This window comes from Monodelphis domestica, chromosome 1 (genome assembly GCF_027887165.1).
Source record: "Monodelphis domestica isolate mMonDom1 chromosome 1, mMonDom1.pri, whole genome shotgun sequence".
Classification (NCBI taxonomy): domain Eukaryota; kingdom Metazoa; phylum Chordata; class Mammalia; order Didelphimorphia; family Didelphidae; genus Monodelphis; species Monodelphis domestica.
This window is the reverse complement of record NC_077227.1, coordinates 154,829,846-154,848,317: the sequence shown is the minus strand read 5'-3', so window position 1 is coordinate 154,848,317 and position 18,472 is coordinate 154,829,846. Positions and strand designations below refer to the sequence as shown.

The 18,472-nt window shown below is 40.1% G+C and overlaps 1 protein-coding gene across 6 annotated transcripts in view; it reads right to left on the bottom strand.

Moving 5' to 3' along the window:
* ZNF609 (zinc finger protein 609) overlaps window positions 1-18,472 on the bottom strand; it is a 216,947-nt gene that overhangs the window by 8,079 nt on the left and 190,396 nt on the right. For 5 of the 6 annotated variants that reach the window (XM_056808405.1, XM_056808394.1, XM_056808417.1 and 2 more), the window contains 2 exons: window positions 6,965-7,052; window positions 245-2,591 (listed from right to left, as the gene is read on the bottom strand). In XM_056808405.1, coding sequence (XP_056664383.1) covers window positions 245-2,591; window positions 6,965-7,052 — 2,435 coding nt within the window. The remainder of the gene's footprint in view (window positions 1-244; window positions 2,592-6,964; window positions 7,053-18,472) is intronic. The other variant, XM_056808413.1, reaches the window with a different exon arrangement.

Genomic DNA, 18,472 nt, shown 5'->3' with positions numbered 1-18,472 from the left:
ATAAGAGCCATGCCTTAGTTAGCTCCCTAGGTGTTAAGGAGTCTCAGAAGAGGTGACGTAACAGTGCTTTTAAAGTACTGAGTACTACCTGAAAGTGCATAGTGGATCTATAAGTCTCATCAACCTCTTTGAGACACTAATTCTTGCCATTTTTATAGAGGAAAATGAACATTGGGGCAGGGATGAGTGTGGAAAGGAAGGAAGGAGAAGCCATCAAAGAAAGAAAAGAGTCCCAGCAAGTTACCTGTCGGTACCACAGCACCGGGTCCACGTCTGTCTGCCGGCTACACTCGGTGGCTGCTTTGGAGTCGGAGGCCTCCTTGCCCAGGTGGCTGGCCTCACTCAGTTTCACCTTGAGTCCCTCAGCTGCCTGACCAGGGAGCTTGGAGGAGTCCTCCAGCTTGGGGATGATGACAGACTTGGCAGGGTCAGCCCCTGGCTCTTTGGCCTTACCAGGCCCTGACTTCACGAGGTCTGTCAAGCTTGGGGCCTTGGTGAGTGTTGGTGGAACGGATGGTTTCTGTTTCCACTCCTCCTTGAGAGCAGCCTCCCGCTCCTTCAGGCTCAGCTCCACCTTCTTCTCCAGCCCCCGCTGCTGCTGCTGCTGCTCCAAGCTCTGTCGCTTCTGCTGTTCTTCGTACTGCTGACGGTAAGCTGTGTTGGTGCTGAGGAGGTGGGTGTGATAGCTCTGATCGCTGTAGCCATAGGGAGGAACATAGGCATACTGGTTATAGTACAGTGACTGCATGTACATGTTAGGGCGCTGCTGAATGACAGAAGGCTGCTGACTAGAACTGCTCAGCTCTGGCTTCTTGTCCTCACAACCCTCGTTCTTGACTTTTGCCTCAGTGTTCTCAGGTTCCTCATCCTTCTTCACCTTCAGTGACTGGCTCTCCACTCCAGCCTGACTGCTGGGGTTCAGCGTCCCAGGGCTGGACTGAGGGTAGCCTGGAGAATAGTAGGTCTCAAAGCCTTGGTAATAGGGGGAGTCTTTGCTCTGGGGCTGAGGGGGGAAAAGAGTTTTCTTAGCCCCTTCTTTGACTAACTGGTCGGGGTCTTTTGATTTGACGCTGTCTACCTTGCCTTCCCCGTCTTCTCCAGCATCTGAGATGTCAGAGTACGCAGGACTGTTGTTTTTAACAGAACCAGCTTCTGCTCCATTCTGAGTGACAACATGCAGGGGAGTCATGGGCTGGGCAGGAGTTGTGCTATCCAACCGACTGCTGCTGCCAATGGAAGGACTAGGGGCATTGTCTGTAAAGCTGTAGATCTTGTCTGCCTCAGCTTTGATGCTGGCTAGCCGGCTCTGGTGGGGGTCTGAGGAGCCATTAAGGAGCCCCTCGCTTTTGGTCCGATCATCACTGGATGACTCCCTGAATGGACTCTTGCCTTCTTCGGCTCGGCAAACTTTCCCAGGAGTCAGGGGGTTTTCAAGTTCCTTCAACTCTTTCTTCTTTTTTTCTTTCTTCTTCTTGTCCTTGGCTGGAGTCAGGGCAGGGTTGACAGTGAAAGGCTCTCCCATCACAGTAGGCTTGGGCTGAATAGGTTTAAGCTGTGGGCTATTGGGCATGGCCTGGACGACTGTAGTAGTCAAACCAGAGGAAGAACCTGGGCTGGCTGCTGTGAAGGTGGCAGTCTGGAAGGTGTAGATCTGTTGAGGGGGAATGGCAGGGGCAATGGGCCGGGCTGACTTTAAGCTCTTAGAAGGAATCTTTTCAGGCTTTGAACTAGAAGGTTTTTTAGATTTGTCCTTGTCCAAACATCTCTTCTCCAATGTATCAAAGCCATCATTGCTTGTCTCATCCACAACTGAGGGACCATCCTCAGAGCCATCATTGGACAGGGCCCCAGGATCTGTGTCCCCTTCCCCGCCCAGTTTCTTCTTACAGAGGCCCTTTGTGCTGAATTTGCTTGAAGGAGAGGGACTATGGGGTTCCACCAGTCGGACTTTTGGGGTGGCTGAGCGGGCAGGGGAGAGGGAGCCTTTCTGGGAGACAGAGGCACCATTACAGCTCCCAAGGTCTGTGTGCAGGGAGGGTTCCTCCCCATATTCACTGTCTCCATCAGCTTCTGGCTTGCTGTCATCATCTGTGTGTGCATGGGCCTGGTGGTACTTTAGTCCATTGATGTGCTTATATTTCTTGTTGCAGTTTGGGTGGGGGCAGTCAATGAGGACTGGGGAGGGGCAATTTCTATCTAAGATGGCAGGCTCTACCTTGACCCCAGGAAGAGGTCCAGTGGCTGAGCCCATTGAGTTGGTTCGGACTCTCTTGCTCCCTTTTGAGTCCTCAGAGCTAGAGTTCAGCTCCATGTCAGAAAGGGGTTTATTTTTTCGCTTGTTTGCAGAGGAAGGACTAGCCTTGACATCCTCAGTGGTAGTGGTTGGGGGAGGGCGGTGCTCTGAGGAATTCTGGCTGCCCCGGCGGCCTTTGCTGTTAGCCCCTGCCCGAGTCTTGCTGCTGTTGCTGGTCCCTTTGCTGTCAGAAGCTGTAGTTGTCTCATTTACAGGTGTGTTGCTGTTGGGACGCATGCGCTTACCTCTGCCTCGGCCATTGCGCATCTCCAGGTCGCTGGTGGGGGAGTCACAGAACCTAAGTAGCAGCAGTAATAAGATAGTAATAATAACAGAAATAATAACTAGCATTTTATATAGGTACCTACTATGTGCCATACACTGTGCTAAAGAACACTGCAAATATCCTCTCATTTGATCTTCACAACAACCCTGGGTGTAACTGTGATCCCCATTTTCCAGTTGAGGAAAGGGAAATAAACAGAGCTTAAGTAAATTGTTCAAGGCCACATAGTTAGAAAATGTGTGAGGCCAGGTCTGAGCTTCCTGAGCCCACTTTAGCTACCAACCCCAACTAAGTAAACAGCTCTGGCTGGAAAGAGAACATCAGTGTAACTGCTGCTCCAGGGGGAGCTCTGGCTCTTGGCAGGGTGATACCAGACCACATAACCAAGGTTTGGCCCACAGCCACCTTACTCTCCTCTCAATGGAAGCCTCCGCCCTCACCACATAGCACTGGTTGAGATCACCGCTCTTATTGTTGGTGGGTAGCACACTACTAAGCTCTGAAATCCTAGGTGGTTATCAATGATCCCTTAATCAATACATCTAAAGTCCCAGAGTTTAATTGGCTAACCATGACCACAATGTCATCATCATTATCACGTGCACTTATGTAGTGTCTACTATGTGCCAGGCATGGAGTTGGGAGGACTTGATCAAATCTAGCCTCATACTTCCTAGCTGTGTGACTCTAGGCAAGTCTCCTCCCCCATCAAACAAATTATCACATTTGATCCTTACCACTCAGGGAGGCTGATGCTATTCTATTAGGATCCCCATTTTCCAGCAGAGGAAATTGAGCCAAGCAGAAGTGCTTTGCTCAAGGAAACATAATTAGTCGGTGTCTGGGGCAAAATTTTAACTCAGATCTTTCTAAGTTGAGGCCTAGTGCTCTCTATCTTGTACCACCTGGAAGCCTATACATTCCCCAAACCATACCATGAAGTGTCCAAGGAAGCCCTGAGCAAGGAGGTTGAGCTATGTTCATGTACTTGAAAATTTCTACCTAGGACAGTCCCCCTTCCTTGACTGATCAATCCCAAAATAGTTCTTCAAGGTACTCTGAACACTGCCTATGATTAAGAACTTAAGTGGGGTTTAACTTACTGTTTGAAGTGTTTGGGTTTTCCCAGAAAGTGTTTTTTGGAGTGCTACTATGACCTTTCTTCCCAGATCCAAAAGAATAGGAAACTTGTGTCTTTCTGAACTATTTTAAGCACTAACCGTTTTCTTGAAAATAACGCAGACAGAATCAAAGCAGCAAATTTCTATCTGCTGAACTAAAAGTCTATTAGCACCTTCTAATATCTAATTTCTCAGAGAAATGAGAAACATGTTCAAAGCTACCTCACCAAGGGCTGAATAAACCTTACAAACAGTTCCCTTTGGGGAATATTATTGTATATTCCGCAGAAAACTGAGTTAGGCAGAATTGAAGTGCATTTTCCGGATCCTTAGATTTCTCACCTAAACAAAGCACCAACATTGACAAACTGGATAAGAGGTATCCTGCTGAAATAGGTCTCCAGGCACCCAAATGACCACCATTGTATGCAGGGGGAATGTAAGAGACACTGGGGTCTCAGTCTAATTCTTCCTGTCTATACTGTCCCAATGAGCTAGGAGATAAAGTCTTCACCTCACTGAATAGCTCATGTTATTCAAGTACTATTTACAAGATACAGACTACATAGTACACAGTAGGAATAATCAGTCTGAAAAAGGGGAGGGCAAGTAACATGCCAACATCATTTTGATATTTCCCTGGCTTCTAATTCTTGAAAAATTTAAAATATATTTAGATTTTTCCTCTTTCTTTTAAACCCTTACCTTCTGCCTTAGTATCAATTCTGAGACAGAAAAGCGGCAAGAGCTAGGCACCTGGGGTTAAGTGACTTGCTCAAGGTCACACATAAGGAAGTGTCTGTGACCAGATTTGAACCCAGGTTCTCCCAAAGATAGGCTTGGTTCTCTACCTAATGTGCTACTTAGTTGCCCTTCTATTTAGTTTTAAAATAGTTGTTGAATGGTTTGTTGTAGGATGATTACAATATTTCTGTATTATAAGTTGCCATATTTTATTTCTTTTCAATAAATTTCAATTCAGCATGCATTTATTAAGGGCCACTGTGCGCTGTACAGCTGTATAATCCAGAGATAAAAGGAAAATAGTTCCTGCCTTCAAGGATCTTACATTCTATTAGAGGGCATATGCTACTTTTTTGGTCAATTCAGAATATTTTTATTTGTTCATTTAATAACAAATTTCCACATGCGTTTTCCAAAGTTATATGACCCATATTGTCTGCCCCCTTTCTTCCCTCCCCTTCCTAGATTTGACAAGCAATTCAATCTGGGTTATACATGTATTATCATGCAAAACAGGCATATATTACTTCTACTCATAGTATCAACAGAATTTATCTCACTTTTCTTCTACGTTCGCTTCAGAGAATACGTATTAAATTCTAAAAAGCAACATGCAGACCTATTCCTATGGATTATCCATTGCTTCTAGCCAATCTTCTCTGGCTAAAGACTGATAAAGAAAATATCGAATCTCAATGAATAGTGAAAGTAAAATACTAGTGTGTGATATCTGCATTGTTGCCTAGTCACCACATGGACATTGAGAGGAAGCTAGGCTTTCATGAAAATATAAAGAATATAGGCTAGATAAGAGTCACAGAACAAGGTATAGGAAAAGGTAGAGATCCTGCGAGTGCTCAACTCTAGTCCTCAGTTGGAGAGTCAGTTTTAATCTTTTTTTTTAATTCAATTTTATTTTCAACTCGTGAATTCTCTCCCTCCCACATTACCCCTTGCAAAGAAAAACTAAACTCATTACCAATATATATAGTCATACAAAACAAATTCCAGTATTATCCATGTCACAGGAAAAAAAAAAAGCCTCAATCTTAACCCTGAGAGTTCACTACTCTGTACCTGAAGGTAGGTGACATGTCATCATGAGTTCTCTGGAAGTGTGATTGATTATTATGTTGATCAGGGTTCAGAAATCTTTCAAAGTTGTTTGTTTCTGATGATATTACTATTATTGTATAAACTATTATCTCTGTTTTGCTCGCTTGACTCCATAAGTTCATACCTCTCTTCCCAGGTTTCTCTGAAACCATCCCCTTCATCATTTTTTATAGCACACAGTATTTCATCACCTTCATAGATTATAACACATTTAGCTATTCCCCATCTGGCAGGCACACTCTAGGTTTGCAATTCTTTGCCATTATGAAAATAAATGGCTCTAAATATTTTTGCATATATGGGTCCTTTTCTTCTTCCTTTGATCTCTTTGGGGCATACAGACTTAGTAATGGTATTTTGGGATCAAAGGGTATATGCAGTTTAATAGCTTTTTGGACATAATTCTCAACTCCTTTCCAAAATGGCTGGGCCAGTTTATAGCTCCAACAGTGAATTAATATACCTGTTTCCCCACAGTCCCTTCAGCACCTGTCATTTTCCTTTTTTGTTAACATTCTGATAGGTATAAAATGGCACATCAGAACTCTTATAACTATTGGTGATTTAAAGCATTTTTTTCTCCCATATCATTATTGAGAGTTTTAGATTACTCTCTCTGAAAACTGTTTAATGCTATCTTGAATATTTATTATCTGAGCAAAATAATGATTCAGTCCTCTATCTTAGAAATGACTCTTAATTTGCTGAAAAGACCCCCCCCAACCTCTTTTCTAATTTTAGCTGCACTGATTTTGTTTATGCAAAACCTTTTAAATTTTATGTGATCAAAATTGTCCATTTTAATTCTTGTGACCCTCTCTCATTCAATCATGAACTCTCTCCCTACCCATTCATCTAATGGGTAATTTATCTTATTATGGCAATCTCTTTTATGTCTAAATCATATATCTATTTTGAGCTAACCTTAGTGTGAGATGTTCTATACCCAGTTTCTGCCAGATTTCTTTCTAATTTTTCCCAATAGTTTTTGTTGAATAGTGAATTCTTGTCCCAACAGCTAGGATCTCTAGGTTTATCAAATATCAGGCTAGGGTATATAGACTTCTTTATCATTTGCTTCTGTATTTTGTATATTTTATTCACTGATTAACCCCAGCATTTCCTACCTAGTAAAGAATTGTTTTGATGATTATGGCTATGTAGAAGAGTTTGAGATCTGGTATAAATAATCACAATACACTCCTTCCCCTTTCCCCTATTAATTATCTTGACATTCTTCACCTTTTGTTCCTCTAGATGAATTTTCTTATTTTTTAAAAGCCAATTAAGTAGTATTATCATTTTTATTGGCTTGGTCTACAATATTTCTCTAATTATTTAGATTTGTCTTCATTTGTATAAATTGGACCCGAATTCTACTTGAAAGCTAAAAAGAAAGCTCACCTGGGCGGGGCCCAATCATGACGTGTGCAGTCAAGAAGGGTGCCCACGTAGGTCTTGTTCCTCCATGTCACATTCACCACCAACATTCCTGAAATATAAAGAAGACTTAGGCATGGGTGCTGATGCCAACATTCCAATTACTGGGGTACAGGATACATCTCAGTAGCATGTTGGATCTTGGGGGCTCATATGGTAGGCCATGACCATTTAGCCTGGGTCTGGGACTTTTGATAGATTGAACTGAAGGGTCAGAGTTCCAGCTCTGCTATTTCTTAGCTGTTTAACCCATGGCAAGTTATTTATCCTCATGGAGTATCAATTTCCACATCTGAAAAAAGGAATAATAATACTTTGTACCTGTTTCAGGGTTGTGAGGATCAAATGAGGATGATGTATTGTGAAATTTTACTTCCTCTTGGCAAAGACACTGAATATTAAAAACTTGTTATTCTGAGTTAGAAAAGTATGGAATTAGACTGTTAGGCTGCCTTTACTACTGGCTGTTAAGATGAAGTACTTGAAAGCTTTGTATGCACAACTAGAGGGGATAATACTCCCTATGCCAAACAGAGGGGAAGTCTGGAAAGAAAGCACTTTGTGGGAGTGAACAGAACTAAAGAGAGCAACCAGAAGGACCCTCCCCCCTCCCCTCCCATATGAAAGGGGAAGGGAAGTCGAAGACCATGAAATAGTAGGGCTCTAAAATGAGGAAACAAGGCACATCCCTTTAATAATATGGCTGTGTCCCTGGGAAAGGATGTATGTCAGTCTGTCTGGGATGAACCTTTAGGCTGCTTTTACTAAATACGGATAGGATAAGGAATTCAAGAAAACATCCTAGAATTCTCAATCACTAAAGACACTGTGGTGAAATGGAATTTTTGGCTTCATCATTAAACAATCACCTTTTTATGAATACCTAGAATCTTTATTCCCAGATGCAACAGGGGGTCTAAAATGTTGAAAGAAGGGCTTCTGTACCAAAGGGACTAAATAGTGGTTCCCTTTTCTCAGGTCTCTTCAGGCAACCCCCCCCCCCCAAGTAATTACACTAAATAATTTCTAGCCATTAACAGAGTGAACTCAAGTGGATGTTTCCTCCCAGAGATGGGCTGCTCTGATTACTGCATAACTAATTTGACTAGGAGCAAAGTCCATGGAGTTGAATGTATTTATTTGAGCAAGGTAGGACTAAGATAGGCATCTCATTTACAAGGGCAGACAAGTGCAGCTGCAAAGAGAACAGGCACACAATTAGAAGATGAATGTGACTCCCAGCCCTGGAACAGCTGGGAGTGAACACATGTTTATAAATCTGGGTGTTTCTCCTAGTGTAATCTGCAAACCAGAGAAATAATGAATGAGTGGAAAAGGAGATCAAGGCCAGAGTGTGATGATGGGGGGAGAAGGGAGGAAGGGGAAACCTAACATGGATAGACAGGTTTGGGTAGCTTGTTTAAATATCTTTTTTTTTTCTGAACTGTAAATCTCCAGGTAACAAGAAGTATGGAAAGAAAAAAGGATCAGAAAATTATTACTGGATGGATAAACATTCCTATCAGAGGATGACTAAAGAGAATTAGTTTAGTTTAAACAGAGGAAAATAGGCCCACATTTTGGAATGCTTCCCGTTACAAATGGTGCTCACACCATAATGAGAAGGTTGACTCGAAGATAAGGATAATAGTAAGACAATAAATGATAAACAGTACTTTGTATTTAATTATGCAGGATTCTCATAATCACTAAGGGCCTTCCAGACATGATCTCATTAACCATCATTTTGCTTCAGAGTAGTGAACATTCCTCCTCCTTAACAGGGCAGAGGAAGGGAAAGTGACTTGTGGAAAGGCAGTCAAAGTAATGGCTTCTGCTAGGTATTAAGAAGTTCATCTCAGCAGTGAATGATCCAAGTTAAAACAATAGTTCTTTTGTATACAGTGCTAATGCTTCAGGGACTCTGAAGAGCTTAGTGTGGTAGACCTCCCTTCTGATGAAATTGTTAAAATCTGTCTTGGCCATTTGGCCCTTCTGTTACCCCCTCTGAGGGGCCTAATTCCTTCATGTTTGTTTTTTTAAATCTCTCATTCTCTAGCAAATCCTGTTCTTAGAAAATGATGTGAAAGATATACATGGAACAAAAAATTACACTGAGGGGTAGTAGGGAGAGAAGATAGTGTTGGGGCAGCATTGGTAAAGACATGACACCCGTGCCTTGCTGGCACAGGGAGGGGTACTCCATTCCTCTTTTTCCCAGAGCCCAAGGGCATTTTATGCTTACCCCACCCTTCTGTCCAGTCTCCCAAAGCGAGCACTTCCTACTCTGCTCTCTGGGGTAATGAGGGAGGCTCATTGGCAACTTGAAGTTGCAGTGTGGGCACATGAACTTGAAAACCTTTGCCAATGCTGGTATAAGGAGGTACCCTCAGAAATCTCTCCTCCTCACTGTTTAGCAATAAAGTTCTTTACAGGAAGTCTCTCTCTCTCTCTGGAGAAAAATCTCCTAATCAAGCAATTAATCACCATGTACTATGTGCTAGAGGTCTCTATAGATGTGTAAGGATACACTTATTCATTATCATGTAGGAATGAAATATGTTTAATATAAGAGAATTTCCTAGATAACTATAAAGTTTTTACCTCTTTAATGCACACAGCTGAATGGTACGTTGCTTAGTTCATAATATATGCATGTGTTTGTTGTACATATACATGTATATGTATGTGGATACACCACACACAAAGGAATAAGCATTACAAGTGGATAAATAAGCTGAGCACAGATTTGAACTGGGGAAGAAAGGGGGCTAGATGTCATTTCAGAAAATATTTATCACTTTCAATGATACGAAGCTCCTCTTAGACACAAATTCCTATCTTTTTTTTAATGTTCTCACCTTCTGTCTTGGAATCAAAATTTTGTATTGGCTCTAAGGCAGAAGAGTGGTAAGGGCTAGGCAATGGGGATTAAGTGACTTGCCCAGGGTCACACAGCTAGGAAGTGTCTGAGGTCACATTTGAAGCTAGGACCTCCTGTCTCTAGGCCAGGTTCTTAATCCACTGAGCCACCTAGCTGCACCCCCCCCCCATCTTTTTAACAACAATATTTTATCAGTAATGTCATATGACTGCCAATCGTGCAATATTGTAATCACCATTAAAATTAAAAATCTTAGACTTCATAAGAGAATAGAGAGATGCATGACAGGCTTATTAGCTTGTTATTAAATGATGACTTGGGTGAAAATGGCTTAAGAGATAGGGTAGCCATTTGTTAAGAAGCAAGGGATAAAAACATGGGCAGTTTTGAGACTCATGAAATTTTTAAAGTTCTAGAGGAAAATCCTGGTGTGCTGCACAAATCTTTTAATGAGGACTCACAGGAGGAAATGAACAAGAACTATCAATAGGATGGAAAAAAAATTATGGAGGAAATGTGATCCTCACCAATGGAAAGAAATAACACATTTAGTGAAGTATTGGCATATTCCTAAGTTCCAAAACTTTAAATACATTTTTCTGAAATATAGTATGTTTTCCTATCAAGGAAAGGAGAAGAAAAAAGAATATTAAAAGCTTGTTAAAGCTTAAAACTGGGTCAAGACTCTTGGGTCACCCTGAATAGGAGGGAAGCCATTAATTCACTAACAATAAAAAATATCATAAAGGATGGTTTTTAGGTATAGTGAAAATATATTTAAAGTATCTTATGGGTTGAATTGGCTTTTGTAGATTGGTATAGAAAACTAGCTACCATTTAAACACTTTATACGAGCAAGTATACATCATCTGAGTTTTAAACAAAGGACTTAATATTTAATTTTTTCTTTAAAACTCAGGGTCTATTATTGTATTGAAGTGTAATGCCTTTAGAGACAAATTAAATCAGCTGGAGTTTTTGCTACTATACTATATGGCTCCATAACTACATGCTTTTAAAAAATAAAACCTTTCATTTTTTCAATTAATTTTTTTCAGTGAACTAACATTAATATTCAGATATCTCACTCCCAATCATGAAAAACACAACCCTTGAAATAAATACTATATGTTATTTGAATTGTGCTTCTTTAAAAAAATAATGTTCATGTTTCTTTCTGAGGTCAGCTATAACTTTTTGTCATTCTATCTCCTTCTAGCGTTACTTTACCTTAACCTGTGGTTTTAAAATCTACAATTACTAAGAAACTAGAGAACTGAGATAATAAAAACTGAATCTAAAATAAAAGTAAATATTGAGGAGGCCTCATTTTCAGGACTTGTAGCCCCTCTTACCTGATTTCATGACCCTATTAATTCCATAATCCCTTCTAGCATATGTTATGCTTATCCCAAAATCAATGTTGGGAACTCTGTTGTATATAGGCAAGGGACTCAGTTACCCTAAGCACGAAGTTCTGGGAGACTGCTCACGATTTCATCTCCTCAGTTGAAGACTGTAATAAAGGCAGTTGGATATTATGCTTCCAAAGTGTGGGAAGAGCCAATGACCCTAATAAGGAGGTCAAAAGGTCAATGATTTGTTTTTGTTTCTTATTTGGGAATCAAACTTCAATACAAAAGGAATTTATTATAAGCAAGAACTGGCCTCATGGTTATAATATGCAATAAAGAATGTATAGTGGTTGGCATCTGGTGAAACGGGATACATAAAAAACATGGTTATAAATTATATTCACAAAGGCCTTTTGCCTTATTATTAGTCATTCAACCTAAACTGCTAGGGGCTTTCTCCATGCTGAAGACTAGAAAGCTGGAGACCAGCCAAGTCTACTGATGCTAATAGCTGGCCTTCTGGGCAACCTCCTGTCTTGTTGGAACCCTAAATTCTGAGTACTCTGGGCATAGGCAAGCTAGCTCCAGGCTCACTTAGGAATAACTGTGGGTTGGTAAATAGAGGAGGCAGCAAGGCTATCTTTGTGTGCCATCTGTCTAAGAAATCCATCAAACTACTTATTTAAAAATTGAGCTTGAATTTGTCTATTATGTAGCCTTAGTGTCACTAAATAATTAACTTATAGGCTACTTTAATATCCTTCAAATTGGTCTCGCTAATGTTAATCCTTCCTCTCAAACATACTTGTAAACAGTGATAGCATTAACTTAACTAAAACACTACTTTCATAATCACTGTGTATTTCTTGAACCCAACACTGGCCTAGATATTGGCAAGAATGGAAGGGAAGTATGATAGTCTCTGCTTATAAGAGACTACAATAGGGCTTACACTCTATATGGAAACAAAACCAATGTAAAAATATAATACTTAATTTTTTAAAAGTATATTATTTAAGGTAAGTGCTTTAGGACGTCAGAGAAGGAATTAAATGGAAGGATGAGATTTGTTAGGAAATTAAAGTGGGTGGGAGACTCAGGTTAAACTCTGAAATAATCAAAGATTTAGAGGCCAATGAAAAGGAGAGTATTCCAAATGGTTTAGTTGATAATGAGGAAAACAGCCATTGTGATTGGATACAAGGTGGGGTTTTTGAGATGTTGTAGAAGGTTAAATAGGTACAGTGAGGCCAAGTAGAGGAGGATCCTAAAAGGCAGGAAAAAGGGTATGGACTAATTGTAATAAGAAGCTATTGTAGATTTAAGAATAAAAGAATGACCATTATGACTAATTTATCTGGATAAGCTCATCAGGTTAATTCCTTAAAAATTTAAAATTGATGCTCCCCCAAAATCTCAATGAGCTTTTTGAGGACATATACTTGCTTTGTATCACTCCTCTCCATGAGGCCTAGCACAATGCTAAATATACAAACACAACTGAACTGAGCCACAGGTGTTAAAAGAAGTGACTTCTTTTCCCTTGGGCAGCAGAAACACAATCCATTCTATGGGAATATTTGCTAAAAACTTCCCAAGTGAGGGATGATTAAGCAGTTCCATTAGGCTGTTTCATAGTATGCAAGAGACAGGCTGTTGAAAAACATTTTCTTTTGAAAGGCGCATCTATACTTACATAAAGAGGTTATTTTATTGCTGTTTCATCTTTATGCAGATGACTTGCAAATCATTCAGGCTGTACCTCTTGACCCTTACTGCCCTCCATAACCAACTACACCTTAGATTTGTTGGATATCTTCACCAGGAAGTCCTACAGGCATCTCAAATTCAACTTGCCCACAAAAGTTCATTAACTTTTACTTATTAAAAAAACAAACAAACAAACAAACAACAAAAAAAACCACCCTTACCTTCTGTCTTAGAATCAATACTGTGTATCTGTTTCAAGCCAGAAAGCAGTTAAGGCTAGGCAATGGGGGTGACTGGCCCAGGGTCACACTGCTAGGGAGTGCCTGAGGCCAGATGTGAACCTAGGACCACCTGTTTATAGGCCTGGCTATCAATCCACTGGGCCATCCAGCTGCCACTACCTTTAACTTATTCTTGACTCATCTCCTACTCCTATTTCATCAATTGTTCAGTCTTGTTGATTCTACCTCCATAACTATACCTTTTTCATTTGACCCCTTCTTTTCATTCACACAGATAACTAGGACCCTGGTTCAGGTACTCACTATTTCTCTCTTACATGGACTATTTTTGCATCAGCTTCCTAAATGATTTACAAAATTCCAATTTCTTCCAATCTATTTTCCTCTACTTTCTGTCCTAATAACAATTCTAAAACAGAAGGGCAAGGGCTGGGCAATGAAGGGTTAAGTGCCTTGCCCATGAAAGTGTCTAGGGCCAGATCTGAACCTAGGTCCTCCTGATTCCAAGTCTGACATTCTATCTACAGTGTCACCTACCTGCCCCATTGCAATCTATTTTTCACAAAGTTGTCAAATGAAAATTTCTAAAGCAAAGGTCCAACCGTGACTCTGACTTGCTCAAGAAGCTTTAGTATCTCCCAAACACATCTACAATAAAATATAAACTCCATTTTGCATTTCAAGTCCTTCACAATCTGGCTTTGACTTATTTTCCCAGGCTGATTTTATATTACTCACTCTCCCTCATGTACTCTGGCTTCCATCCAAATTGGTCAACTTACATGTTCCTTGTACATGACATTCCATCTCCTGCTTTTGTTTAGGTTCCCCATTCTACTTAGAATGCTCTTAACATCATTTTGTCCCTCCTGAAATGTCTTTGTACTTAAAGCATGATAGATTTAATATTGACCATTGCCGCCTTCTCCTCCACATCTCCCTCAAATGTCATCTCTTTAGTTGGCTGTCTCCCTCCCTCCTCCCCTTCCCCCCCACAATAAAAGATAACTTAAATCTGTGATCCTACAAGACAATAAAAATGCTACACCTCACCAGATCACGGAATGTAAACGGTCATAACTTAAATGATTGCTGGACAATCCCCTGAGTTGTTCCTAATTTGTTAGAGGTTTCTAGACCTCCTTTCACCTTAATTCTTTGGTTTACTATCTGTAAAATGGGAGGAGGGGAAAGAGGACTGGAGTAGATGACTCCACAGCATGCTATGATTCTAGTATGCAATTCCAAATTAGGCAGAAAAAAATTACAGTATGAATATTGTGCAGTATTACTGTGTAAAAGAGATGGCAGATATGAGAAATTTTGTGAGAACTCAAGCAGAATGATATAAGTGGCATCAAGAGAATAATATATGGACTGATTACAACAATGTAAATCGAAAGAGCATTTAAAAAGACATGAACTCTGAGCAAGCACACACACACATACACAAACCCAATACAAATCCCAAAGAACAGAAAATGAAATATTCAGACTCCCTGACCTCTATGGCATTGGGTGAAAGACAATTAGGCAAGAATACTGTACATGTTGTCTAAGTAGTCATTGTACCAGATATTTTTACTTATTTTTTTTTCACATGAGGGGAAGTTCTAAATGACTGTAATAGTAAAGACAAATAAATAAGCAATGAGCTATATTTTAAAACAGATAATTAGTTTCCTTGAACTTAATGGTTAAATTGATCGCCTCCTTTATCTGGTCCCAATAAACTTGCCCTCTGACATTTCCAATCTTTTAAAATCCTTACTTTCTGTTGTAGAACTGATACTAAGTATTGATTCCAAGAAGGAAGAGGGGTAAGGTGTTAGGCAGCTGGGGTTAAGTGACTTGTCCAGAAACACAGAGCTAGGAAGGTCTTGAGGCCAGATTTAAAACCAAGACTTCTTTCTCTTCTCCTAGCCTGACTCTTTCTACTGAGCCACCTAGTTTAGATGCCCCTTTCCCAATTTTAATCTACATTCCTGAAACCTCTGCTTCAACCAAACTGAACTTCTCTCTTATTTCTGAAGAATGCCTTAGTGTTTCCATGCTGACCAAATATTCTCAATGGGCAGAAAAGCCTAAGAACTCTGGGAATAGTAGTGCAGCCAGACCACTACCTGCTACCATTTGCCATTTTTTCCAGAAGTTATCATCTCAAGGGCGCAACCTTTGGGGAGACATTAATTATCACCTGCCTCTGCAAGTACTGTCACTCTTTCTACTCTGCAACTAGACTTTGAAAAAGAAAAATTCTCACCTCTAATATTCCTGGCACTATTATCAAATGATTCAATATCAGAAATACAAAGGTTTAATCCATTGGAAATGATATCTTAAAAGCTCCATTGCTCTCACCTCTGTCACAGAACCCTAAGATCACTGGGCATTTTCCATCTGATTTACAACTCCAATCTCTAGCATGTTGTCTCACTAAATGTGAATCTTGGGTACAGGGTCTGCCTTGCTTTTCTATTTGCTTCCCCAGTGTACTAAGCTAAAGTGTTTTGCACAAAGTGCTTAAGCAAATGCTGCCTCATTCATTTATGTCTCTGTTTCTGCCTGTACCATAGTACTGGGAAAAGAATAATAAATATAGGACTCCTCTGGGTCAGGGGACATGAAAACCTTGCGTTGACATTGCAAGCTAACTTGTATGACCTTAGACAAGCCACAAGTTCTCTGGTATTCCATTTTTTTCACCTGTAAAAGGTAAAAGTGAGAAGGGACGATCTTTAATATACTTTGGAGCTTAAATGTCATTCTGTTAACCACTGAAATCCTAGCTATCCCTTCAAGGCTCAGTCCAAATCCATGAAGTAATCTCAATTGCAAAGAAATTTCTATTTGTGCACAACTTTTCTTTGTAACACTTTTCTCTATAATGTACTCTGACAATTGAGCAGTTGACTCCTTAAAAAAAAAATACCTCAATCTTCTGTCTTAATTATCAATTCTAAGACAGAAGAGAAGCAAGAGTTAGGCAATTCGGGTTAAAGTAACTTAATCAGGGTCACCTGGCTAGAAGTATCTGAGGCCAGATTTGAAATTATGTCCCTTATTAGATTGTAAGCAACTTGAAGGCCTAGTTTCTGCCTTATTATTCATCTTTATAGTTATTAGAGCATATGATAGGTGCTCCAAAAATGTCTACTAAGAGAGTTAAAATTGAGTGAGCCAACAACTTGGTGAAGTTTTTTACTTTACTAACTTAAGAGCCATTTTTTCTCAATAAATCTTTATTAACTACAGGGCCCTGAGAACAAAGTGTAGATTCTGGAATATTGCCAAGAAATCATAATTATAAAACATTAAACCCAAGTAGCCTTTTAAATCCATCATTAGCAATGCTTATCAGTGCTAATCAACAGAAAAGAGAAAGGACTGGGGATTGTATACCATAAGGAAAGGAAGATGACCATCAATCACCAATCTACAGTGGGCAGCAGAAGTCTAATGGAAATCCTGGGCTTCTTTTTCTGAAGCCAAAGGAACTCTAACTGATGCATTGGCCATCTGAGAGCGGGTCCCTATTTGCCCACTTTTTATAGCCCAGAAGCTGGTTGGTTGGGTTCCAAGATATAGCAATCTAAAACCCAAACTCTCATTAAATTTTCAGGTACAAAGGATTTGTTTTTGTTGCTTTTTTTTTTTTAAATAAAAAAGGTGGTAGAACCCCAATTAGTTGGGGTAAGGATGAGGATAAAAAGGAAAAAATTTGGGAAATGAAATGAAGTGGCCAGCTTTCACATCTTTCTTCACAAAGAACTATCTGCAGAAAACACAGCATGGGCATCTGGAAAACACTCATACCTTTAAGCAGGCCACCAGCTTAAGTATGCAGATGAAGCCCCCCCCCCGCCCCCCCCGCCCCCCGCCCCCCCCACCCCCCCCCCACCCCCCGGTTTGAGCAATCCCTCTTCTAGGCAGGTCTTTTTCTCTTTACACTGAAGACTACACAGTAAAGGTTCAGCTCTTCTCTCACCCTCCACAGCAGACACTGACAAATCAACTTCCTGGTCTACCAGTCACCAAGCAAACTGATGATTAGTTCCTGCAATATCTATCCAGGTGATCTGTACTCAGGATTTCCCTCCTAGAAGCATTTTCTAATGAATATGAATACAAATGAAATAAAACCCCAGAAAGAATAGTTTTCTTCCTTTGAAAAACTACAGTATCTTACTTTATGTACCATTAAGTACATTATAGTACACATAAATACATTAAATACACATAAGTACTTTATTAAGTACCAACTTAACAGACACTATGTTATACTAGAGTTGTTTGTATATTTGTCTTATTGTCTTAGGAGATTGTAAATTCCTAACAGCAGATAATGTCTTATACCTTCATCAAGAAGTACTCTCATGGACCTGGGAATCATCTGAATATACTTGAGGATGGAATAGGCTTCCTGAAACTTCAGGATTCATTTAACCAGGCATTTACAGTTAAGCCTTTCATCATTCGTTCATTTGTTCATTCATTCATTCATTCCTTACCTGCCATCTTGGAATCAATACTGTGTATTGGTTCCAAGGTAGAAGAGTGGTAAGGAATAGGCAAAGGGGTTAAGTGACTTGCCCAGGGTCACACAGCTGGGAAGCGTCTGAGGCCAAATTTGAATCTAGAACCTCCTGTCTCTAGGCCTAGCTCTCAAATCCACTGAGTTACCCCAAAGCCTTTTATATCAAGAGTAAAATTCCTTTTTTCTCCTTAAAGTAACTTGTGAAATATTTTATGGAGCAGGATTTGTGAGGCATTGACATACTCTCTACTGTGAGTAGTATTTAATGTAAGCTTTTCTGGAGAAGTTGCATATCAAGGGCCTAAAAAGATAACTGCTCCATTGTTTCCAGTAGTTGAGTGGGAACAGCACAAGGCCCCCTGCTTCCCAGTGAGTTTGGCTGAAATAGTCCCTTTTCCTAGGACTTGAAGCTTGTCCTATTTTTAGCACAGGTCTCCTTCATCTCTTTGCCATTCTCCATTTCCTGACAATGTACAAGGATGAAGATTCTAAACAAAATGTCCTTAACACCCAATTCCCAGCCTCCTTCCTGTCCTAAGATTCCTTTGTGTATACCTTCCATTAAAAACAATTCTTTAAATAGTTATTCTATCCTATTCAATGTCTGGTAACACATTATGAGCCTCTCATATTATTTCTACCAATGGTTCACTGTGTGTGTGTGTGTGTGAATTAATTTGTTAGGTAAATAAACCCAATAGTAAGCTAATCAGCATGGAAAGGGCAGCAGGCCTTTGCCTATGC